General features: G+C 41.6%; 1 protein-coding gene across 1 annotated transcript in view; it reads left to right on the forward strand.

Annotated features, from left to right (window-relative positions):
* The window catches only part of SPRED2 (sprouty related EVH1 domain containing 2), a 111,146-nt gene that overhangs the window by 60,635 nt on the left and 25,056 nt on the right, over nt 1-25,455 (forward strand). Inside the window, exon 2 of the mRNA XM_077766408.1 lies at nt 18,840-19,017. Within this exon, the coding sequence (XP_077622534.1) occupies nt 18,840-19,017 (178 nt within the window). The remainder of the gene's footprint in view (nt 1-18,839; nt 19,018-25,455) is intronic.

Consider the following 25,455-nt stretch of genomic DNA (forward strand, 5'->3'; position numbering starts at 1 on the left):
AAAGAATATTTTTTTTTTTTTTTTTTTTTTTTTTTTTTTTTTTAGAATAGCCAGTTTGTTTTTGGAGACAGGACCATCTCCAAATTTCATTAATTTTGCATTCTATAAATGAAAGCCACCTGTTATGCTGTAACATGCTAATTATGGTAGAGGCCAATAATGAAGAAGAACAGTATTTGAAATATGTGGGGGTTTTGCTAAGAATTTTCCTGCCCACATCTGTAGTGCTTATTTTTATATGTGTATGTGTACATATGCATATATAGTGCATATTTAATAATAGCATTTGGTGGTATTAAAAAAATACTTCAGATTCAAAGTAAACCTTCTTTTTATTCCTCCTCATTAACTTTTTTTTTTAAGCGGTAGGAGAAAAGCTACTTTGAAAATACTAGCCTGAACTAAAACCTGAATTTTGTGATCTTCTAGTAGATGGGGTTCCCTCTCGCTGCTTTGTCAGGTGCCATCAGTTCAAGTTTCATTTTGTCAGAAGTCAACAGAAAAATAGTGACTTCAAAATGTGAATTAAAGGCAGAATAGGTTATCTGCTCTGATTTCACTGAAATCTTGGGTTCCATTATGTCATTTTTTCCCCTTAAGTGTTACAAAAAATGGTTCCAGGCAGGTATATAAAAACATTTTGTCTAAAGTTCTTGATGTCTTGGCATTTTCAGGGAAAAATGTCTTGCATCCCCTGAGATTTGTGTAGTTGAGACTAACCCAGGTCCTGTCCACATAATTTTAGGGCAGCATGACTTCTGTTCAGGGCACACTCAGGGCATCTTGATGACTGATTACACAATGACAACCCTCCCTAGGGCTGTGGCCACTGCTCCCAGAGGCCCCTGTGCTGCTAAGCACCATGAGCCATCGGTCCCGAGTGACCACATGGTTTTAGATAACTTCTTTGCCTTTTGAGGGAAAAGGAATATAGAGCCACAGCCAGTACCAAGGGTCTTCTATTGTTCAACTTGGAAACGATCAGTAGGTATTGAGTGAGACGCTACCTATGTTCAGAGCTATGTGCTGGGTAGTGTTAAATGGGAAAAAAAAAAAAAAAAGCCTGTGATCTGGGCCCAGTCCTGTCCTTGATTTCATTCCTTCTTCAGTGGGGATTCATCGTAATTGCCAATAGATTCCTCTTGGGCTTTCTTTTACTCCTAGATCTACTGGAGTCTATAATCTGGAGCCATTAATTGCTCTGTGTAGAAGCAACTTTTAGCTATTCCCTTTTGGTCCTTCAGAATCTAACTCTTCTTGGATGGATATCAAGAAAGAGGTGCTCTACTCAATTCAATAGTTTTGGTGGCTTTTTTTTTTTTTTTTTGAGCCAAGTAGAGTGACAACCTCGGACAAATGATTTATTTACTTATTTTTTTGCTTTCTTCCTTGAGGAGAGTGGCAGGGAGAGCATTTGAATCCTCAAGGTTGATAGAGTCCAGGTTATTGTATTGGAACAGATTAGTAATCATCAAGGACAGTTTTTCCATATCTTTGAGAGTTAGAGACCCCTGCCTCTTTAGCATCTATTAAAATTATATTTAATGACTCAAAGCTATAATGAATTAAGTAACTAATTTAAAAAAAATTTAGTTAAAATCACTATAGATGTGGACATCTGGCTGGTTCACTCAGAAGAGCATGGGACTCTTGATCTCAGCAATGTGAGTTTGAGCCTCATGTTGGGTATAGAGAATACTAAAAAAAAAACTAAATAAAGTCAAGTCACTGTAAATTATCTATCAACATTTAAAAGTACTTACTTGTATTTCAAGAGACCTGTTTAGTGAGTTTATGACCTTTTCTTGCTATACAGGTAGGTGATTTATGGATGAGTGGCAATAAGTATGGCCCCCGGGAAGAGCTGAACCTATCCATTGCCTGTTGTCCATTTCATACTGTTCGTTCTGCTGTTACACTGCTCTCCCCACATCCAGGATTTATGGTCACTCTGTCTATGTACTGGGTGGGATTAATAGCACTTGTAGATAAATCTCGAATCATTATCTAGAAATAACAACTTTCCTGTGGTATCTCAGAAAAGCCAGAGACATGCAAGGAACAGTCTTCTTAGGACATAAACCCCTCTCTTAAGGATACATAAGTGGAGTGAATGACCACTCTTTTAGCAAACCAGCATCAACTTGTATTAGTTCTGAGCATTCTTTCAAGTACAAGTTTACCAACAGCTTGTTTGCATTGACATCTGTGTCCAGATTGTCTTTAGGGTAATGTAGGACAGTTAGAAAAGCCATGCCCGTTCCCATTTGGATTCTTAATCACCAGCATTTCTTTGTAATTAATGGTCACCATAGAGAAAGCAAATGCTTGAGAACCAAGCTGGCCCTTCAGCCCTTCCTGAAAGAACTTGTGGCTTACGTGACCACTCTCCCTTCCTTGCCGCACACTCTGAGAGCGGCACAGGGAGTTAGCTGCGTTGTCCTCATACAGAGCTCAGTATGCTTGGAATCGCAGCAATCCAGCTTTCTCTTTCCAGATTTCAACCCAAGAGATGACTTTCGGTTTTCAGTGTTATTAAGTCATGCAGTTGCAAAGATTTTTCAGATGGGAGGTGTCCAAGCTCGGTTTGGCTTTTTTGTGGTTTTCTTTTTAAACACATGTTCCTTGTACCCATCCAATGAGAGATGGGTTGCCTACCCTCACTGTTGCCCCGTGAGGCCCGCTGCTTGACTGGGCCTCTTGAATTCCATGCAGTGAAGCGCAGACAGCGTGTGTCATAAAGGCTGCTTGGGAAGGGTGAAGAGCAAAATTAGTGTCTGTGGGTGGGCATGTGTTCTCATCACATCGCCAAAGAGCTGCAATGTGCAGAATGTGGCAGGAGCTGGTTCCAGAGAAAAATAAAACAGCCCCTTTTTCTGCTTTGACAAATATGAAAACACATTGCTAACCCCCATGTTGAAGAATGGAACCATTAGAGAATCTTTATAAGTGTGTGTGAGTGAGTGTGTGTGTGTACATGTGTGTGTCTGTTGGTAATCTTAGAAACAGGGATTAGTAAAAAGGGACTAACCATATAAAATAGTTTGGGGGGGCTTCTGTCACTTCTATTGTAAACATGATCAATGTTCTGTTTGAATCTAATTGGTTAAGGTTGAAGGGACTTTGTTAGAGCTGATAATTAGGGGAAAGTCTGTTATATTTAACTTTCTCCTGTTCTTTGATGTGATTTTGTAAGAAAAGTTATTTCTATCAGTAAAATCAATTACAAAGGAAAGGTTTGTGTCTTTCATATATGTGATTTGCCTTGTATTCAAAAGAACATAACATAGGCCACATTTACATTTATATTTGAGGCATCAGATTTTCCTTTTATAGTTACCTTGAGAAGGTCTTTAGCATAGACTATCTCATAGCTTAAAGGGTGGTCATGATGTATATAGTTTGCACAATGGACATGTGCTGACTTGATAATTAGGGGAGAGTTTTGTGGGTTGTTTTTGTTTTAAAGAGTTTATTTTTAAGTAATATCTACACCCAACGGGAGGCTCGAACTTAGAACCCCGAGATCAAGAGTCGCGTGCTCTCCTGACTGAGCCAGCCAAGCGCCCCTGTTGTGGTTTTATTTTTAAGTGGCAATGCTTGCTTCTTAAGGACGACAGAAATGTTCCTTAGCCAAAGACCCAAATTCCTGCATTTGGGGTCTTTCTTGAGTATGCTTTTGTTTTGAATGTCCTCTTTCTGTTTCTCAAATTACTTGGCCTTTTTTTTTTTTCTTAATCATGGCCAAATAAATAAAATTGACCATCTTAACTATTTGTTAGTATACAGGACATGTGTGTTCATTATGCACATTGTTGCACAGTCTCCAGGACTTTTCCATCCTGCAAAACTGAAACTACACCCATTAAACAACTCCCATTCCTCCCTTATCCTAGACCTTTATAGTCCCCCATTCTACTTTCCTACTTTCTGTTTCTATGAGTTTGACTACTTTAGAAAGTGCAATCAGTCAGTATTTATGTTTTTGTGACTGGCTTATTTCCCGTAGTCTAATGTCATCATGCTTCAACCATAGTGTAGCAAATGACAAGATTTCTTCTTTTTTTTAATCTAAAATATATTTTATGTATACTACATTTTCTTATCCATTCATCCCTTGATGGACATTTAGGTTGTTTCTGCCTCTTGGTTGTTGAGAATAATGCTGCAGTGAACATAGGTGTGAAATTAATTACCATTTGAGAAAGGAATTGACTCTCAATAAGTGTTAATCCTCTTATGCAAACATAAGAAAAAGTGCCATTGTGTCATATCACCTTATGTTTATCCAGCCTTTTCATTTTATACAAAGCTTCCATATGCCAAGTTACTCACTGTAGGAAATTACTGGGTCGGTAGCAGTTTTTGGTCTGGGATGGTGTATTTGCCGTGCCTTTGGGAATCGTGACTTTCCTAGAGGTGAGCTTGGTTCTAGAAGGTGGCTGAAGCACACTGGTGAAATGAGCTGTGGGTAGTTCCCCTTGAAGGACATTAAGACAGGGGCCCTTTGATTCTTTCTTCCAATATTAAATGGCAGCCACGAGTGACAGCATGACTTCAAGGTAGTATAATTACATCTGCTTGGCCATACAGACCGCCACCTTGTCAGGAAAGCTTTCTGGGTGGTTGGCCATGGCCAGTTGGTTGCCCTGCCTCAGGCAGTGGTCTTTAGCCACCCCTGAATGCATGACCCACCGCCTCGCTGGGCTCCCTGAAGCCCAACGCATGTTGGTGATGGTCAGGGAAGTCCAATTCAGCAACTCAGCCTCCAAAGGTCTCAATTATCTGTGAAGGTCATGAGTCTTGTAGTAAAACAGCTTCCAGCCCTTCCACAGGCTGATAGACTTTGTCATGTGGGGACAGTTCTTATGTTCCCTGGAAGTTTTTTGAACTGAAACTAGAATACTCTCCTATAAATGAAATAATATTTTAAGAATACTGGGTTAAATGGGGAGCAAGCTTGGCAGCTAGTTGGTGTTCGCGTTCTTCTTTTTGCCCTGTTCTTTTATGGCAGAGTAACTTAAGAGAAGCACGCGTACTGAGTGGACGGCTGTTTTGTAATAACTCAGAAGGAAATTGCCTCCGTAGGTCAAATCCTGTCTCTGTTGTGGTGAAGAACTAGTCAAGAATCGGAAGAATCTGCTGCTGCACGATCATCTTGTGAGCCTGAAATTTGCTTTGTCCCCGCCCTTCTGATTGTTCACCAACAGTCACTGCCACCAGGGAAGGAAAGAGCAGTTTCCCCAGTAACACCTAATTTGGAATTCCTAAACTACAGTGCTGATACTGATAAGGTTGTTTCATTTGCATTTAAACCAGTCATTGCGAGCTTGGTTAACTTAAGTGCTTTCCTTTTGGTTTGTGTGCTGGCTTGCTTAAGGTGAAAGATTTCTCAGTGGGTTATTAGCAAATGATCATCAAGTTGGCCCTTTTTAGGGTTGGTCAGGGTCCAGTGGTGCCAAATTCCAGGGGTCACAGATGAAGCCTAAATCAGAAGCTTAGGGATTCCTCCTTGCTTACTCTTTCTTCCCTAGCCCACACCCAGACAGGAACTGTCTTAGCTCCACAGCTAAATAGAACTGGCCAGTCCCGGGGCACCTGGGTGGCTCAGTCGGTTAAGTGTCCGACTTCGGCTTAGGTCATGATCTCATGGTTCGTGGGTTCGAGCCCCGCGTCGGGCTCTGTGCTGACAGCTAGCTCAGAGCCTGGAGCTTGTTTCAGATTCTGTGTCTCCCTCTCTCTCTGACCCTCCCCCGCTCACACTGTCTCTCTCTCAGAAATAAATAAAACATTAAAAAAATTTTAAAAGAATTGGCCAGTCCCGCTGGAGGTTGGGAATGAGGCTTTTTTTTTTTCCTTCTTTTCCTTTTAAGTTTATTTATTTGAGACAGAGAAAGAGCGAGGTCACATGGAAGGGAGTGTCAGAGAGGAGAGACAGAATCCCAAGCAGGCTCTGTACCATCAGCACAGAGCCTGATGTGGGGCTTGGACTCTTGAACCTCGAGATTATGACTTGAGCTGAGATGAAGAGTCGGACAGTTAATCTTCTGTGCCACCCACGTACCCCAGAATGAGGCTTCAGTTGAGACTCTTAGGGGGCAATCAAAACCATTTGGGAATATAACTATGATTCAGGTACTTTAGGAATTGATGAGGCTGTCACGGACTGCATTGGAAATCCTGGTGCTCAACCAGTTTTGGGTTTCCTTGTGGGAAAAATATATTCTAGTTGCAAAAACCTCATTTACAAGAAAATTTTTAGATCAGAACTCTTCTGTGACCTTGAAGGAGCCTGGACTAAACATGAACCTTGAAGTGTACAAGAGTTGCTTTATCAAAAGTCTGTAATAAATATCTCTCCCTTGGGTGTTATATGGAAATCAACTTGACAGTAAACTATTTAAAAAAATAGATCTCTCCCATTTTTAAATTAGGCAGTTGCTTCATTAACTTCCCTAGCATTCATTCCCTTTCTCTCTGAAGGTAATAAGGATTTGGTACCGAGCATCTGTCTTGAGTCAGTTGATAAAACCTGTAGGATGAACTATTTGGGAGAAAGGGAGTACATCCCTTGTCTTCTCCTTGCCTGCATTTGGTCTGCAAATATGTCTTGAGGATTTTCTTCCGTGTGGCTAAAGGGAGTCTCGTGTTTGTGGATACATATACCCAGCCAGATGGCTGCATTGTGCCTATCTTATTCAAAGATCTTATTAAACGTCTTAAAATAATTTTTGTCATTTTCTTGTTTTTTAGAAATACTTTGATGGACCCATTTTGCTCCTAGGAAACTTAGAATTGCGTAGGAATACTTGTACCGAGAAAACGTCCGTTAGTTTGTTGTGGCTTCAGGTCTTTGTAGTTTGGAGGGGGTTTTTTCTCCCCCAAATCAGAATATACGTTCAGTTGCATTTTGCTGCTGCATGATTTCTGATCTGCTTTTGTAGAATATTTGGGTGGTTTAAGTTTGTTAAGCCCTCTGTTTTTTTTTGTCTGTTTGTTTGTTTTTACACAAAGTTAAACCAAACCGGGGCCTAAGTTGAAAAGGGACCTCAAAGGTCATTGGACTCCTCCCCCTCGTTTTACATATGAAGAAACTGAGGCTCGCCTGGGTGTCTCCCCCAAGAGGGTGAAGAAGGAAATGGTCATGTCTGCTGACTTAGGAAACTAGCTAGACTGGCCATCTGAAAATGAAGATTGCCCCTGCTGCTGGGAAGTGTTGCCAAGCCAAGGAGGACTTCCCAGGCCCTCTCCCCAGCTGTGTCATTTTTCTCACGTGGCTGTGTTGTTAGTGATGCCTCCTCCGTTTCTCCGACAGTTGCGTATATATTAAACTTGAAGAGACCTATGAGAATAATTTATATCCTCTAGATCACCTGAGTTAGATGTGGGAAACCTTTGCCACAACATAGAACTTTTCTTTAACAAGTGGAGGCAGGGGCTGTTTATAGAGATGAGATCTTAGTCCTTTATCTGTTCCCAATGCTAATGACCTTCTGTCTGAATTACAATTTTTCTAAGTGAGGGGTCTAGAGTAGATGGTTTCTGTGATTTCTTTTTCTTTTCTTTTTTTTCTTTTCTTTTTTTTTTTTTTTTTTTGGCTAAAAAAAAAAAAAGTGTGACTTGTGGCTCTTTGCTAATCATAATTGAAGACTTAAACTCCACCTGCAGGCCCACCTGTATCCAGGGCTCTGCCTGGGAAAGGAAGAGGTCCAGAATCCTCCGGGGAGAACAGATACCTTGCATGTGCTTTGTTTGTTTCTTTGTGTATTAAGCTTTTCATCTCTGTTGAAGGAGGTGGCAGGATCCTAGAAGAAAGGGAATAAATGAATTGGTAATTTTTGCCGCCTGAAAGGGTATCCATGTCCAATAGATCTGTCGGGGACAGAAGCAGGGAGGCTCTTAAAATCCAGCCAGCACATTGTTAGCTCCACATGCTGACTTCCTTTCCTCCTTCTGGGCTAAATTATCACCTTTTGCATGAGAGCAGGTTTTATTAAGGACTGGCTCGTAAAGGATTTTGTAGATTTAAAATTTGGTAGTAACATAGTTTGGTAAAGTAATTTCCTGACCTTTTGTTTTAGGGTGGGCAGTGGGCAGGGGGGCGGTGGTTAGCAGGTAAAAAGTTGGAAATGTGACCTGGATTGCTTGAGGAGAGGTAACCTGACTTTTTACTACCATTATAAGCAACTTCCGGTTGATCGCCATTTAGAATAGTAACTACGAATGTTCTCTCTCATCGTCTTTATGAAAGTTTTCATTGTTGAGAAAAGTTGAAACAAGTATACCAACTCTCACTATCTCCTGTCTGCAACTAGCATTTTACTGCTCTTGCTCTGTCGCACATGTATGTATCTGTCCATCCCTCCGTTTAAGATGCTGTGTTATTTTTTTATGTATTTCCAAGTAGTTGCAGATACTAGTGCATTCCTCCCTAAACATTTCAGCACGCTCTTCCTTTCTTCAGTTCAGCGAGAAGGCAAGCAAGGATATTCTGAGAAAGTCAGACTTGGAAGTTCAAGGGCTGTAATTTAAAGACCTGAATTGGAGATTATTAACTTTAAACAACTCCCTTTGCTGTTTGTGTTTTGAAGTGCCAGTTTTTCTATTACATGTGTACTTTAATGTGGCGAGAGTTCATTTTCTGTAGTAATCGAACATCTCCATTAGCTGGCCTTTGGGGGTTCAAATGTGGATTGTAAAGACCACTTTCGGAAGGGTGTGTAAAACAGAGGGAAATTCAAAGAAAATTCTTGCTTTCAGAGTAAAAAGTAGAAGAAAGGGATCTTCAGGGGTGGGTTGTTGTGTTTGTTTTAAGCTGGCAATCCTTTGATCTTGATTAATTATGAACTCCGGGCTCGGCAGAGCAGCCGACAATAAAAGCGAAATCATAAACCTAGATTCAGACTTGGGCCTCTCGCCTCCCAGGCCTCCCTCACCCCCCCTTCACACTGGGTGATCACCCAGAAACTCAGCCCTTCAGGACAGAACCTTCAGTCTGTAAGAAGTAAATTCATTCTATTTGGGATTGAATACATTTTCTTTTTCTTCAGTAATTTACCCATGTCCAAGTTGTCCTGCTCTGGTGATTTTTGACAAAAACTCCGAAATCTTCAATAGATGCCTAGAATGTTAGATGAACTGTTGTGATAAAATCTTCCCATAATTTGCTAAAATGTTTTGTCTGACCCTAAAGTTCCCATGTTAACCATTTAAGAATATGTGTGTGATGTGTGATAGAATTAATGTTAAAATACGTGTGTTATGTTGTCACTTCAGTAACCAGCTATAGCAGATGAGATTCCTAGGCGCACAGGTTGAAGGAATGAGGAGAGGAGGCCAACTGGTGACATGTCCGGTTGGGTTTGGAAGCCTTGTCTGGTATTGATTTGCCTTGAAAACAAGAGTCTAGATGTGAGTTATACCCTTTGTGCTAATATAATCCTCACCTGTGACAGGGCAGAGACTCATTTGATGCTAGGTTTTACAAAAGAAATCTTTTCCCCAAAAGAACGGTTTTGACTTTGTTGAATTCCATGGAAATGTAATTTTTTTAATTTAAAAATTATATTTACTTTTTTCGTTGTTGGGGTTTAGTCCTGAAACCAGTGTTTTAAAACTCAAATAATTTAAAGTGTATTACACAGCCTGCTGTTAAGGTATTTAATTAGCCACTGTATAGATACTTGACAGATAAGGATACAAAGGTCCCAAGTGGTTGACCAGAAAACCCGCCTTGGGACTTAGGGCTTACGCCCAGGAAACTCCAGTTCCCTGATTTCCCCAGAGTAGGAAAATTAGGATTTCTGCTCTTGGTAGAGATTAGAGCAAATAGTTTTCAAATTCTAAGAAAAATGATTCCTCTCTTCACTGATTGTGCATCCGCCCTGCAATAAACTACCAAGCCTGTCCTGCCCCATTACTTCAGGCTTGACCTCATTGGGGCCTTTTTTCTAGTTACGTGCATTCCTCACCTCAAGAGGTACTTGCTCTGGAAAGTTCTGTCGACACAGGGAGAGTTGCCAAAGAGCCATTTAAAAAAAAAAAAAAAGCCTGTCTTAGATACAACTTCTGAAATTGCCTTTTCGGGTGCTGAAGTTAAGATTTCCTTCAGCAAGCACTTCATTATCCAGGTTTAAAACTGCTTCGTGTTAGGGTTTGAGGTTATACATTAGCAGCACAGCCCCAACGCCTTATCTTTTATTGTGCGCCGGCTGTAAGCAGCTCATCATCGCAGATAATATATATTTAATATTCTCGTGGCTTCTGAATTTAAGTGCTGAATTTAAACGTTGGGAGGAAAAGTTTTGTTTTCTTTAAAAAACTACAATTTTATCCCTAAGACCTTTGATATATTAACTAAGTTAAATCAAAAGAATTTTATGGTAGGAAAAAAGAACCCCTATGAGTCTGAGTAGAATCCAGCTGAATCACTCTTTTCCTGGGTAAGATTTATGCTTGTTCAAACTACAGGCAATAAAAGTCAGAGGTGAAATGAAAAACTTCATTTTGCACACGGTCCAGTGGATGAGTTTAATATAACTCTGTAAACCTTGCTGAGCAAGAGACTCACAAAGGTAATTGCTAACATGGCCACGCACTGCTGTGAGCATGGCCACCTTCTGTTCACAGACCACGAAGCTTTGCGCCTAGAATTGGAGCTATTGCCCAGGTAGGGTACAGAAGCCCTAACTTGGCTTGGCCGGCTGTGGATTTTTCTGGCCCGTTAGAACTGTCTGTAGTGCTCCCAGGTCAGTGCTCCCAGGCTGCAAGGACGTCGGAGGATCCCTAATTGCCTCTGCTATTTCCTCAACTATTTCCTCAAAGGCCTCTTTAAGCCTCTGTAAAGCTTATGAATTTAACTTCCAGTCCTGATCTTTGTTCCTTTTTGTCTTTGCTTCATTTCCTTTTCTTGGCTATTATGGGTCACAGGACACAACAGCAAAGAAAGAGGGAGCAGAGTGGTGAATGGCACACTGCCCGGTACCCTCCACTCGGCCAGCCCTTCAGAATGTCCACTCCCAAGGACCTCTACAGGGCAGGTGCCTTGGCCCCATGTGAGAGACAATGTGCCAGAATGTTCAGTGCACGTGCTGCTCTGGCTCCAATGGCCGGAAAGTGTAAAGCAGCACTTGAGATTAGAAAATGTGTCTATTTACATAAAGTGAATTGTAACTTAAAGGAAGATACTATAGAGGCACATAGCAGGCTAAAAACCAGCACTCCTTGGTAAACATTGTACGGGTATTTATTTTGTATCCTAGAATCACTGGCTTATAAACTACAAGTTTGTGGTAGTTCTTCTAAAGGAGTTTTTTGTTTTTTGTTTTTTTAATAAAATTTCAATAGGAAAGGGGCGCCTGAGTGGCTCAGTCAGTTGAGCTCCTGCTTCCGCTCAGGTCATGATCTTATGGTTCAAGCCCCGCATCGGCCTCTGTGCTGACAGCTCAGAGCCTGGAGCCTGCTTTGGATTCTGTGTCTCCCTCTCTCTCTGCCCTTCCCCACTTGCACTCTGTCTCTCTCAAAAGTAAATAAACATTTAAAAAATAAATTTCAGTAGGAAAATAAAAATACTAGTGGTCATATCTAATTAACTTGTTAGCATTGGTTTTAAAATTACTAAATGCAGGGGCGCCTGGGTGGTTTAGTCTGTAAAGCGTCCAATTTCATTCAGTTCAGGTCATGATCTCTCAGTTCATGGGTTCGAGCCCTGTGTCAGACTCTATGCTAACATCTTAGAGCCTGGAGCCTGCTTCAGATTTTGTGTGTGTGGTGTGTGTGTGTGTGTGTGTGTGTGTGTCTCTCTCTCTCTCTGCCCCTACCCGTTTGTGCGCACAACCACGTGCGCTCTCTCTCTCAAAAATAGACATTAAAATCTTTTTTTAAAAAGTTACTAAATGTAACGATCATTCCTCTTTCAAACACCAGTCTTACTGGCAGTGCCCTTCACAATAGTGGGAAAAGCTACCCTTTGTGTCATCTGCAGTAGAAAATGGTGTGTGGGTGAGCGGGTCTATTTATATGCTTCAGTGTAGCTAGGTAGCATAAACAACAAAGATGCTGGGTTTATACGTGGCATTTGAGGAGGAGAATGGACATGGCCCATATCTCCCTCTCTGAGTGAGGGTAGGACTTGGACATGGAGGGCTCTAGGGACCTTGCCTTACAGCAGAGTTCACTGCCTTATGATGCAAGACTATAGTGGGGATTCCTGAAACATGGTCTCACATCTTCATTCAGGATTCTGAGCCCGGAACACAGTAAAGGAGGAAAGCCTATTCCTACCCCCATCGCTGCCCACACCCCCACCCCCAGCTGCTCTGGGTCTCCCACAGGACTCCCGGCTTTCAGTCTTTTCCGAAGAGTACGTCCTCAGTCATTGTTAAGACAAGCACCTACGACCACCATCACCCAAAAGGTTCTCTTTATGAGCAAACATTTGATGTATAGAAAATTCATTCTGTGCTTTGTAGTGCCTGCTCATCAGCGTTTGAGAGGAGAGCCGGTGCCTGTATCAGAACTGGCTTCTGCCAGATTTAGCATCTTTAGTGGGCTTTGCTTATCACTGTTTTCTGTAATAGCCCAACTGTACAAGCAGTACACACGTTGGTAGACCTGTAAGTGGTCAGAGGAAGTGACCTACCTTTAGTGGCTGGTACAGAGCTGAAAATCTTATTACCACCCAGCATAAACCTATATTATGCACAGCCTCCTTGCCTATAATTCTGGAATATATACATTTCTAAAACCAGAGCAGTCCACTTTAAAAAAGTTCTGAAGTAGTTGATACTTCACGAAAGAGCCACTCATGAAACCTGCTTAAATAGAATATGGCCAATATCTGGCTTCTCAACATATTTGAATCTAAAATACTTTGTTGATTCTTTGTTTTTTAAATGACTAGACCTATATTTCATATATACTATATGTTCTACATACATACAAGACTTGATATACGTATATAATAATGAAGTCAGAGACGTTGTAAATCTGTAGGCCCAAGGGTGACTGATGGGATGGGGTGCAGGGTATGATCACAATAAAGAGTGTGCCTGGCTCCCATGGAGGACTTGGATTATATTTGGCTCTACCTCAGCCAGTGGTTCTACCGCATGGAAGAGGGAGCCTGAGAGGCTAGGATCTTGGTTAATCCCTCTCAAGGTATGGTGAAGTAGTGAAGGGTGGAAAAGAGAGCTGAGAGGAAGTAAGCTGTAATGTTTAACATAATGGAGAGATAAAGAAACCCGGTAATCAGATGAGGGCTGGCCCAGAGGAGGGGGCTGGGAAGTCNAGTGGGGGTGGGAGCACAGGGCCAGTCCACAGATGACAGATGGAATTATTTTCCGCTGCAGGTGTGCCTGAAATGTAGGCTCCAACCAGGTCTTTATAAATCTGACTTGCACTGATAATAGGTGGAGGTCCATTTTGGATTTTTCTTCTGTTGTCAAGGGCCTGACAGCTGGAAAAGGCAGGCAGTCTGAAAACCTACTCTTAGTGGCCAGGGGAGCTGGTCTTTAAAGGACCTGTTTTGTAATCAATGTCAGGCTTTTAGCAAAAATAATTATGCTGGCTACAACTTCCCAAACTTGTCTGTATCAAGCACTTGACCTCTAGCACTACTTTTAACCCTCGGGACATCCCAGCAGGGTAGATCCTCTCTCTGCCTTTTGCAAATAAGGAAATCTGAAGGTGCTCTAAAGGATTCTTCTACTGAGAAGGTCAAGGCACTGCTGGACCTGTCTGGCTCTGAATGTTGCCTCATCACCATTCCAACAGCTCCTTTGTTTGTTTCCCTTGTTTACTTCTGTAACGAGGTCCACACAGGGTCCACTTTGAATCTGGAGCGAACTTTGAACATAAAATCCAGAGATCTAACTCTTGCGGTGCCACCTCAGAATCCGCACCCCCAAATAAAAATCTAGTTTTGGAATTGTCCTTACTCTGCCTCCCCATCCTACCATAGGATGTCACCTACCTCTTTTGCACATGGAATCATCACAGAACAAGTTTTATTTTTACAGCTAAGCCCGTATGTTGGGAATGCAAAGCTTTTTCCTTAAACCACGTTTAAGTGGCTGATCTCCAGTTCAATTCATAAAGCCACTTTTACTCCTAATACACCAAAAGAATATGGTATTGTTTGGGTTAATGGTAGTCAGATGCCATATGTAATGACACTGAGTGTTTGGGGGCAGTTTAGTTCAAGTTCAGATGTTAGGATTCCATTCAATGGGTGTTTGGATCCTCATGTGGGACTTCACCAGGTCCTAATCAGTTACACTGGTTTAGTGGTTGCCGCTTGCAGAAGCCTTTTTAAACTTTCTGTTATTTTTGACAATTAATAGCATTTTTTGAAATTTTTCTCAAGTATACCACCACCATTTTCCTTGTGCAGATTAAAAAACTAATCTGCCCTTGTCCTTCCTGCTCCGTCCTCCCCCAAACAAACCCAACATATGGCTTAAACATGTTGTTTAATTCTTTACAGAGAGAGAGGAAGGTGGGAAGGGAGTTTTCCTCCTTTATACCTTTGTGGTAGTAGAGTTCACTGTCACTCTGTTCTGGGTGGGGTGAAGTGCCTGAGTTACATAAATACACCACAGATAGGAAGCAGTTGGCAAGGGGCCATGCAGCTGGATTACCCAGACATCCTTCACAGCTTTTAGTGCAACACTTTATCCCCTGCCTTGTTTTAAATAGCCAGATGCCTCCGTTAATGCCGTCGTTGATGGGGTCGTTGCCAGAGGGGCAGGGCGGCTGGGCGTTCTGTTCCCCCACTCCCAGCGTTCAGACACCCCATCACAGACAAGCCTGTGCTCTGGGGAAAGGCCATGGAAGGACTGAGGGCAAGACAGAGGATGCTGCAGACTGTGAGCCAAGGCCAAAATTAACAGCCCCTGTAGACGAGAAGCCAAGGGGTGAGGGATTCTTCTTAGTCTCTAATAAATGAGTACGTTTTGGAAATGAGTTTATGGCACCAATATAAGTAATGCAAACTTCCCTTTCTCGTGTTTACTTAATCTCCTCAAAGGAAGGGAGAAGAGCACACAGCTGCAACACACACAAAAAAGTAAAAAACATGAAGGTGTATAGCGTTTCAATGATTCACCTTGGCCATTTCCTATTGGGGTGAACCCACAGCACACTCCCAGAAGATTTGAGAAAGCTGTGTTATATACTGGAGAATGACAAATCCTGAGGACCCTTCATTTTGCTAGAATAAATGGGGGAGGGGGGAAAGATATTCTCAAATTGTATGTAACTAATCTAAACACATGTTGTCAAATGTTCCTAATGCCTTTGATCTAAAGGAATATGGGTTTGGATCCTGAGATGAATGGATTAGTGATAGAAAACATGTGATTATTAAATTTAGTTTTCTTGTTAAGGAAATCTTTATCCTATCCCAGTGAAGCTATCATGGCTCATAAGCAAATGAATATTGAGCACTTTATTTTTCTCAGAGATTTTTGTCAGCTGCAAATAATTTTTTAAAAATCTGTTTATAAAGTGTGTTTCACCCATTTGTTCCATAGCCTACTACACATAAAGCAGTTCTGTAGGTTCTAGGGATATAGCAGGGAACAAAAGGGCAAAAGCCCTGCTCCCATGGCATTTACAGTCTGGTTGGGAAAAGTGGGCAAGTAGGGCAGATGTTGTTTTAGTAACATGCAGAAAGACAAAGAAGGATGAGAAGATTTACGAGGAATGGAGGGTGCTACTTTACATAAAGTGGACAGAGATTCTTCTCTGATCAAATAACCTTGGGCACAGAAGTGAATGAAATAAGGAAATGAGCTGAGTCGGTATGTGGGGGGTGGGGGGGGAAGAGTGAGGAAATAGCAAGAGCAAAGGTCCTGAGGTCAGAGGGTGCTCGATGTGGAGGATAAGGGCAAGGAGGAGAATGATAAGGGCTTAGTTTGGATTTTGACTCAGAGTAATGTAGAAAGCTATTGTATAGTCTGAGTAGAGTATCATAACCTGACTCACCTTTCTGTTTTCTTAGAAAGTTGGGCAGGTGTGGAAGGAGGGCAGTTAGGAGGCTGTTGGAATAGTCTGAAAGGTGTTGGCAGCTGGGATCAGGACAGTGTCGAGAGAGGTGGTAAAAAGTAGATTCTGGATATATTTTGAAGGGAGAACCAACAGGATAAGGACTTGGGAATGAAGAGTTCCATCTGAATCCTGTTGATTGAGATGCCTGTTAGATGCCCAAGGAGCGAAATCATTAGGCAGTTGATCTGCTCAGGGAAGAGGCCTGGGTGGAAATGTGAATTTTGTGCACTGTTAGCACCTTTAGAAGGTGCTTGGCTTGGGTCATGGGTGGTTTAGCCATAGTTAGAGGAGAGGCAGAGAATACTGGCACCGAGTAATAGGCGTGCTAGTGGGTGCAGGTGCAAGGTCCCTTCTGACTGCCTATTTTCACAGGGAGGTTAAAGGAAGCTCATCCATCGTCTGAGAGGGACAGGGTAGGTGGACCTGTGAAATGATCTTCTTGTGGACGGATCAGAGAAATGTAGCAGGATACTGGGGGGCACTTAAGAGGCCCCCACCTGAGGTTAGTGACTAAAACTAGACCTATGAGCAAAGTAGTATTCAACAGCCTGGGTGGGGGCATGGAGTTAGGTAGACAGTAGAATTTCATCAGGATTGGGGTTCACCAGGCATTACATTGGAGAAAGAGAGGACAACGTGTTACGTTTTTGTACAGAAGAGTGTCGTGATAGACCGTGGAACTTAAGTTGAGTAGTGAATCAAGTGAGAACGTGAAGGATGTGGGGTAGGGGGAGAAGGGAAAGGGGGTCAGAGCAAGAGATGTTCCCAGGGGATGAAGAATTACAGGGATGTAGAGGGAGGGAGCTGCAAAGTTGGTAAATGGCAGCTAGGGAGCAAGATGCTTAAAATGGAGGTTAAGGAGGTTGTGCAGATATTAGTAATGAGGTCGTGTGGGCGACCTAGGCTTGGTTACCTAAGGTTGGGTGTGAGAGAAGGGCATTGGAGAAGAGTTCCAGAAACTGAGAGGCCAAGGAATTGTGTGGATCTTTTGTGTGAGCAAGGAAATTTTCAAGAATCACGGCAGGAATCATGGTGGAGAGATGGAGGGACAGTGAGCCCATTTGCCAGCATCTTCCAAGAATGAGAGAAGGGATGTGGCCCAGAGGTCTGTAGAAGGGTGAAGAAGGGTAGTGCAGGCCTGGCCAGGCTTGTGAGCTTCTGAGAAACTGGAGAGCTGGTCAGTCGCCTGCAGCAGAGGTGACTACCCTGCCCCACATCTAGCCTCAGCATGGAGAGATGTGGGAGAGAGCAAGTACCTTCCTGTCAGTGGGTCCCAGGAGCTCAGCGCACAGCACATTTACGTTCAGGTTAAGAAAGTGAAAAGAGGGGCGCCTGGGTGGCTTAGTCGGTNAAAAAAAAAGAAAGTGAAAAGAACCTCTGTGAGTACCTGGAGCAGTCAAATTCATAGAGACCAGAGTATTGTGGCAACTGCCAGGGGCTGGGCACAGGGGAGAACGGGGAGTTTCGTGTTTAATGGGTATGGAGTTTCAGTTCGGGAAGATGAGAGAGGGTCTGGATTGGGACAGTGGTGACAGTTGTAGAACAGTGTCAATGCACTTAATGCCACAGAAGCGTACGGTTAAAACGGTAAATTTTACCTCACATGTATTTTACCAACTTTAAAAATAAAAGGAATAACCTGAGGAAGGGATGTTGGACCTTGAGGGCAGGGGCACTGTGGAGGGGAGTTGGGGCACAGTAGAGGCTGAGCCGCAGGGAGTCCTGGGAAACCTGGTGGCTTCCCCTTTGGGGGTGAGCGCAGTGAGCAGGGGTGGGGGACAGTCTAAATGGTCTCTGGTAGACTTGAGATGTAGTGAGTGGCCGNCAAGGAAAGAGGGGTTCTGTGTTACTCTACATCTTTGTTTCCCTAGAATCTGGCACAGCGCCTGGCATATAGAAGATGTGAATATATGTTCGAATGAGTCAAAGATGACTACTATCCAAAGAAAGAAAATGGCAAAAAAAAAAAAGAATTTAAATGGCCTTGTGAGAAATGCAAATACATTTCCCCCAAAGTGGTGAAGAATGAAAAGCTAGAATTGGTCTCTGGAGGAGAAAGAGGATTTTTGGCAAATGTGCAGAAGAGCTTATTGCGAAATTGAAGTTTAGACTGGAAAAAATAAAATCATAAACAGAAGGCTGCACATGTGTAAAGGGTATTGGAACTGAAACATGTTCCCACCTTTGCAAATGACTGCGTGGTGAATTTGCGATTTGGAAGTGAACTTTCCTATTCTTGTGCTAAATCAGAAGCTTATTAGTGAGCTTTATAAAGTGTTAACCGTACGTCATGCATTGTAAACTAAGTTTAAAGTGTTGAAACTGGGGTCGCCTGGGTGGCTTAGTCGGTTAAGCGTCCGACTTTCGCTTAGGCCATGATCTCGCGGTTCGTGGGTTCCANATCGGTTTGTCTTTCCTAACTTATAGATAACAAATTATAACAGTTAGCTCATTCGTTTTATTATTAATACTTAGACCCAGATTCTAGAGAATGTTATGCCTGCATACATCTTCAAAGACTCGTAGATATTTTTTAATTACCGGGTATCTTTTTTAAAATGTGCTTTTGTAGCATATTCAGTTTTAAGTTTGGGGTTTTTGTTTTTTGGGTTTTTTTGTTTGTTTCCCTAAAAGCGGAGAAGGGTTACCTTTGAAGATCGCTGCCAGGCATAGATTTTCATTTGAAGGGTCCAGAAGAGTTCTGGCTGATGGTCGTCTTGCCTTGTGAACATGTCCTGCAGCTACCAGACCATTGTCATACCCCATTCTTCTTGTTGTTGTCGTTTTAGTGACAGCTATATTGTGCGTGTCAAGGCTGTGGTTATGACCAGAGATGACTCCAGCGGGGGATGGTTCCCACAGGAAGGAGGCGGGATCAGTCGCGTGGGCGTCTGTAAGGTCATGCACCCCGAAGGCAATGGACGAAGCGGCTTTCTCATCCATGGTGAACGACAGAAAGACAAACTGGTAATGGTAGACAGACAAACTGGTAATGGTAGACATGCAATGCACAGCGTTAAATCAGCAACGACTGATTGCTTTCTGTTAATCATGGCCCTCTTCTCATAGGTTTGTTTGTCTTCGCAAACTGCCCCCCCCCCCCNTCAGAACTTACAACTCTGGAGCTGATGCCAAATACCAAACGTAACCCTGGCTTTGCAGCGAAGTCCCTTTTTACCACACCAGATAACACAGATGCTTAGTATATTTGGCCGTCTTATTTGCGTCTTTGATTAATTCAGCTGTCTTCTGTCACTATAACAAGATATTGAAAACAAAAGTGTGTTCTTTGTCCTGAATTACATTCTGGTGAGCTGTGGAGTCTGGGTTTTTAAAAATGTCGGGTTTATTCATGGAGCATGCCATCAAGGTTTGATGGTTAAAGGTCAAATGCAAAGGCAGAATGTCACCTGACATTTGTTTACTTGTAAATACTGTTGATCTAAAAGATACCGTTGCTTTTATTTCCTATATAATGAATAAAACATGTTTGGAAAAAGTGGTGGTATCACACGACTATAATAATTCTACATGCTTATTAAATACATACTTTGGAGAGTAATCATCATTCTCTCACGTGACTGGAGCATTGGTAGTTCATAACATATAGTTTCATGAAGGAACTTGGATGTCCAGTTCTAAGTTATGAAGGAATCCATGATATGAAGAAAAATTGATATTTTTAATTGGTGGCCTTGAACCTGAAAGAATGTTGCCCCATCTGTATTTGATCATGGAGGTATACTCAGAAGCCAACTTTTGCTTGAAAATGTGCAGGATCTTATTAGATCTCAACAAAAAAAATATAAAGACACCACAGGAAATGTCACTGTGACATTTGAGACCCTTAACAGCGAGCGTGTCTGTTGAGTTTTATATGTTAAATGTACAAATTTAATCTTCTTTTGCAACCACTTCTTACTGTTTAAAAAAAGTTACCAAATAGATAAGACAGTACAATTTGTGTTATATATAGATTAACAGAAATGCTATTTTCACACTTGATTCATTTCCAAAAATGAAATGAATGAAAGTTTAAAGGGAGAACATAGCTCATTTTAAGAAGTGTGTCCATTCAGAAAATTCCCTACATATTAGTCAAATAACTAAAGCATTCTTATTTACAGTGTAGCCACACTACCAGGAAAAGTCAAATAAACCCATTTAGCTAACACTGACCATGTGCTAAAGGCAATGCTTGTCCTTTGGTTAGGTTACATCACTGTGTTCTCACAATAGCCTGTATACTTATAACTGAAAAAACTAAGATTTTTAGATAGACTCCTTGTTCTTGGTGACCCATCTTGAGGGCCTGTAACTAGCATTTGGTACTCCATCACTCCAACCCTAAAACCGAGCCAACCCAAGGTGCACAACCACCTATTTAGCCCTTTAGTGTAGTGCATATTTCCATTTTTCCATAGCTCTGATCAGAGCTTGTCAACAATTTGGTGTCTCATTTGCTTTGCTGGAACAGTCTCTAAGGAATTTTCCTCATTGCTGTATAAAGCTGATATAATACTGTTTATTTGTTGATCTCCTTAGGATTATTACAAATATTAAGGTTCTTTCCTCCTGTCCCTCTCCCGTGCGGCATTACCTACCTTCATTTTCCACCTTTACCCTTTTCTTGGAATAATTTAGGGGGTCAAATTTTTATGACTTTTGATACTTCTACAAAGAACTGCTACCAGCATATATGAGAATTTCCTGTAACACCTTAAGTGTCATATATTTTAAATATTTTTTTATTTCTATTTGAGAGAGTTGAGAGCACGAAAAGAGAAAGAGAATCAGCCCAATGAGGTTGGGGTGGGTAGTAAATCCCGTGACCCTGGGATCATGTCCTGAGCCAAAAATCAAGAGTTGGACACTCAACTGACTGAGCCCCCTAGGTGCCCGAGGGTCATATATTTTCAGTCTTTACCAATTTGACAGAGTAACAGTAGTATCATGTTATTAATTACCAATGGTATCAATGTTTTTCTGCTCGTTAAATAGTTGTTTAACAGTTGTAACTGAATTATCTATTAATGTCATTCGTTTATCTGTTGGGGCCTTATTTTTCTCCTTGATACATATGCCCTCTTATGTAAGAAAGCTATTAATCTTCATCTGCCATATTTACTGCAAATACTTTAATAATTCGTTGCTTGCCTTTTTATTTAGTTGGTGTTTTCTAACAAAAATGTTGACAAGGTTTTTTTTTTCCACTTTTTTTCTTTTTATTATTACTTTTGTGTTAGCAAATTATCTTGCCTGAGTAGTTAAATCTTTTTAGATCTATTTTTTCTTGGTATTTTCATGGTTTGTCCTAGAATATGTCAACTTAAAATGGCCTTTAGATTGTCTCATGCAGCCCCTTCATTTTAGAAATCTATTTATAAACTTGTATCTTACCATTGACTTACATAATAATTGTAAACTTTCACCATTTTGGTCAAGGCAAGGCCCTCTGTTAAATTCCTGTAACATTCTTAAGGAGGAAGATAGTCTTATATTTACTTGGCAGTGGGGAGACTCAGTGCTCCAAGAAGTGATCCATTTCCTTGGTCCAGGGCATGTGGTCATTAGCAGAACCAAAATGGGCAACTATTGCATTGTGAAGCCAGAACCTGGTCCCTTCATACTAATTCTGCATAGTAATAGGGTAGTCGTGGTTGTGGACCAGCTTCTGTAGTTTGTTGCTATTGCACAAGGATTGTGTGCCTTGGCCCATTCCCCTTCCCACCTCCCACCCCCATCATGTTTCTCTGTCCCTGTTTCTCTTTCTGTCCCCTTTATATTCTGTGACTCTATACTTAAAAGACTTTTATATGCACTAGTACTGACGTCACACACTCATATATGCAGTTGTGCTTTTCCATCTTTCCGTCCCTCACACTCTGGGAAATTCTGGACTCTTCTACGCAGTGCTACTTAACCCTGACTCCCCCTGCCCTGTCCCGCACACATACCCTTTGGAGATACAGGGACTCCAAACTTCCATAATACAGCACTCCCGCCCCCTGGAGGGTATGAACCCACATGGGAGCTTGCAAATAGGATAGGCTGTTGAAGGACCCTCTATCTAAATGGTGGAATAGTAGGGGAGGGTGGAGATCATTTTTGAAACATGGTGGATGGATAGTACCAGAGTTCCTAGTATTCTAACTAGTTAGGACAAGAAATGCTTTTTCTGGTAGAAACAGTGTTTTCTAAAAAATCACTAATTTTTCCAATGTAGTTCAGTTCTAGCATTTAGCAAGTTGTTTTTTGTTATTATTTGAATTCTGTGTTGAAGCCTGTGAACAGAATTTCCATTGTTTCTATAGGAAAAATATATGTTCCAGAGACATCCATTAAGAAGTCGTTATTTGGATAATTTAAGTTGGAGACAGTCAAATTTTCTTGAGAAATTATGTGTAAATTTAAAATTTCTGAGTTGAATCTTTTTTTTTTAAGTTTATTTATTGAGAGACTGAGTGCAAGTGGGGGAGGGGCAGAGAGAGGACACAGAATCCAAAGCAGGCTTCAGGCTCTGAGCTGTCAGCACAGAGCCCGACGTGAGGCTTGAACCTGTGAACCATGAGGTCATGACCTAAGCAGAAGTCAGATGCTTAACTGAGCCACCCGGGCACCCCTCTAAATCAAATCATTTTATTTTATTTTTTTAATTTTTTAAAAAAATTTCTGAGAGAGAGACAGCGTGAGCAGAGGAGGGTCAGAGAGCGAGGGAGATACAGAATCCAAAGCAGGCTCCAGGCTCTGAGCTAGCCGTCAGCACAGAGCCCAACGTGGGGCTCGAACCCACAAACTGTGAGATCATGACCTGAGCTGAAGTCAGACGTTTAGCTGAATGAGCCACCCAGGCGCCCCTAAGTCAAATCATTTTAAGTGAATTAGAGAAGTTTACTCCTTAAATCCCATGGGAAAACAGATTGTAAAGATGAATCACATAATTTGAAAGATTGGTCGTTCTATTCATTGGACATGTGCAGGTCTGCGTACACACATTTGGTAGGAGTTCCACCTGGTAGAGCTCTTTAATAGCAGTTTGGCAGGATATTCATTTTAAATATACATACTTTTTAACCTGGCAGTATCGTATTTAAACCCTATCCTGTAAGAGTAGACTTCTACACAGTGATTTAAGGAAAGCAATGGTTTTCAAACATTTTTAGTCTCAGGATCCCTTTACACTCTAAAAATTTCTTGAGGACCCCCAAAAGCTTTTGTTTTATGAGTTACCGCTACTTATTTTTACCATATTAGAAATTAACACTGAAATGAAAAAAAAAATATTTTTGACAAATCTTCTAGAACTATTTTCCAGAATAATAATGGAGAGAAGAGTAGCATTGTTTTATATTTTTGCAATCTCTTTAAATATCTAGCTTCAGAGAAAATAGCTGGATTCTAATATCTAGTCCTGCCTTCAAGCTGCTGCAGTATGGTTTTTGGATGAAGTGTATAAAGAATATCCAGCTTCACACAGATGAGTAGTTGGAAAAGGGGGAAAACCTTTTCAGGTAATTGTAGATGTACTTATTGGATACAACACCAAAATTAGGCCTGTAATAGTTTCTAACATATGGAATCTGAAGCCACATTAATGAACTTTTCATACTGTGCTACCTTAAAAAACTACTAGTTTTCTTTCACTTTGAATGGTGGATCTTTTGCTCATTCCTGATTTTTTTTTTTTTTTAACATTATGTCACTTGAAAAATAATGGTTTACTGAATTCAGGTCTTCCAAATGTTGATAACGTCTAATTCTAATAATGAAAAAGTCCCATTTCTCAACATCATTAGAAAAGTCATTAAGTATTGGGAAGCTGTCCAAAATCCTAATTTCACTTGAAAGTTCAGATTTTATTATTGGCAACAAACACCTCCAGTTGTTTTCTTTGAAGTGACAGGCTCACTGTGTTCATTTTCAAGAAAGTGTGTGCCGAATACCGGGTCTGAATAACCATCGTTCATCTGTCACTTGCTCTTTCAAGTAAACCTGGTGATCCACGAAAAAGGCAGTTAAATTCAACTCACAACTGAAACCGTCACACAAGTACTTTTCTTAGAGACAGGCGTCATTCTTCTGTATGCGGCAGAAGTGAAAAGGCTGTTCGAAATGCCCTTCCCTTTCCATCTATGCATTTGTGCAAAGCCACAGTTTTCTTCGTCTGCCTCAGCCCAAGCAGCATATTATGGCAGATTGAACGCAGAAGTGGATAGGAGAATCCAGTGGGCTACACTTCCATTTCACCACACAGGATAAAGCTGTGCACTCAACGGTCAAGATTTAATGATCTTTAACTGCTTCATCAAGGGCCATTCTACACAGCACTGGCATTTTTCACTTTGTGTGGCGGTGATGACGCAGGTGACTAGGGTACAGTCTGGTGTCACCGCACCTCCTCGACGCATGCCACAGCCCAGCAGTTTTACCCCCCGTCCCTTTTGCGGCCTCAGTAGAAACAGCAACCCCATGAAAAGGCAAAATGTCCTACTCTCTGAAAATAGTTCTGCCATCCTGGAGCCCCTGAAGTGGGTAGAGAGGGAGGGCTTCCCAGCGCTCGCAGAACAGAATTTGAGAACATGTGTGGAGGGTTCATAGCAGCACTGTCTCTAGAAGTGGCTGATGAGCGATAACCTGCATGCGTTAGTAAGTACGGGAATGATTGAGCAACTCCAGCGTATCCACACTGAGCCATTAAACAGAACTTGTAATTCTTCTCCATCTGTCTCTAAGACCTGTCGTCTAGGAAACAGCAAGTTGGGGGGCCTTTTGTAGGTATGGCCATGTTTAAAAACACAAACTTGTGTGCGTATATAAAGAAGGCACGGAAAGGAGCGTGGCGTTGTGTCCACCATACTGATAGTAGCTGACTCTAGAGAAGCGGAGAGGCGTTGAGGCTGGGGAAGGAGAGGCAAGAATGGAGCCTTCATGTATTTGTGTAGAGTACTTCAGTCTTCGACAATATATAATTCTTGGATCTATTTTTTTTAAGCTTCCAACGAGAATATATAATTACTTTTTTTCTCCCTGTGCATCTCATTAAAAAAATACATATTTTTAAAGCCCTTCTTAAGTTTTAAGTTAATGCTGAGGTGTCTGAGTGGCTCAGTTGGTTAAGCGTCTGACTTCGGCTCAGGTCATGACTTCATGGTTTGTGAGTTCAAGCCCCACATCGGCCTCTGTGCTCACAGCCTGGAGCCATTTTCCAATCCTGTGTCTCCCTCTCTCTGCCCCTCCCCTGCTCATGATCTGCCTCTCTCTGTCTCCAAAATAAACAGACATTAAAACAAGTTTCTTTTTAAGTTTTAATGCCAGCCTCAGTAGGGGTTTATACCTGTGAAGATTAAAACAGCTATCATTAAACTTAGATATGTAATTATATTATTTTGCTTAACAGGACATAAA

The sequence above is a fragment of the Crocuta crocuta genome, unplaced genomic scaffold, assembly GCF_008692635.1.
Source record: "Crocuta crocuta isolate KB4526 unplaced genomic scaffold, BGI_CrCroc_1.0 scaffold113, whole genome shotgun sequence".
Classification (NCBI taxonomy): Eukaryota; Metazoa; Chordata; class Mammalia; order Carnivora; family Hyaenidae; genus Crocuta; species Crocuta crocuta.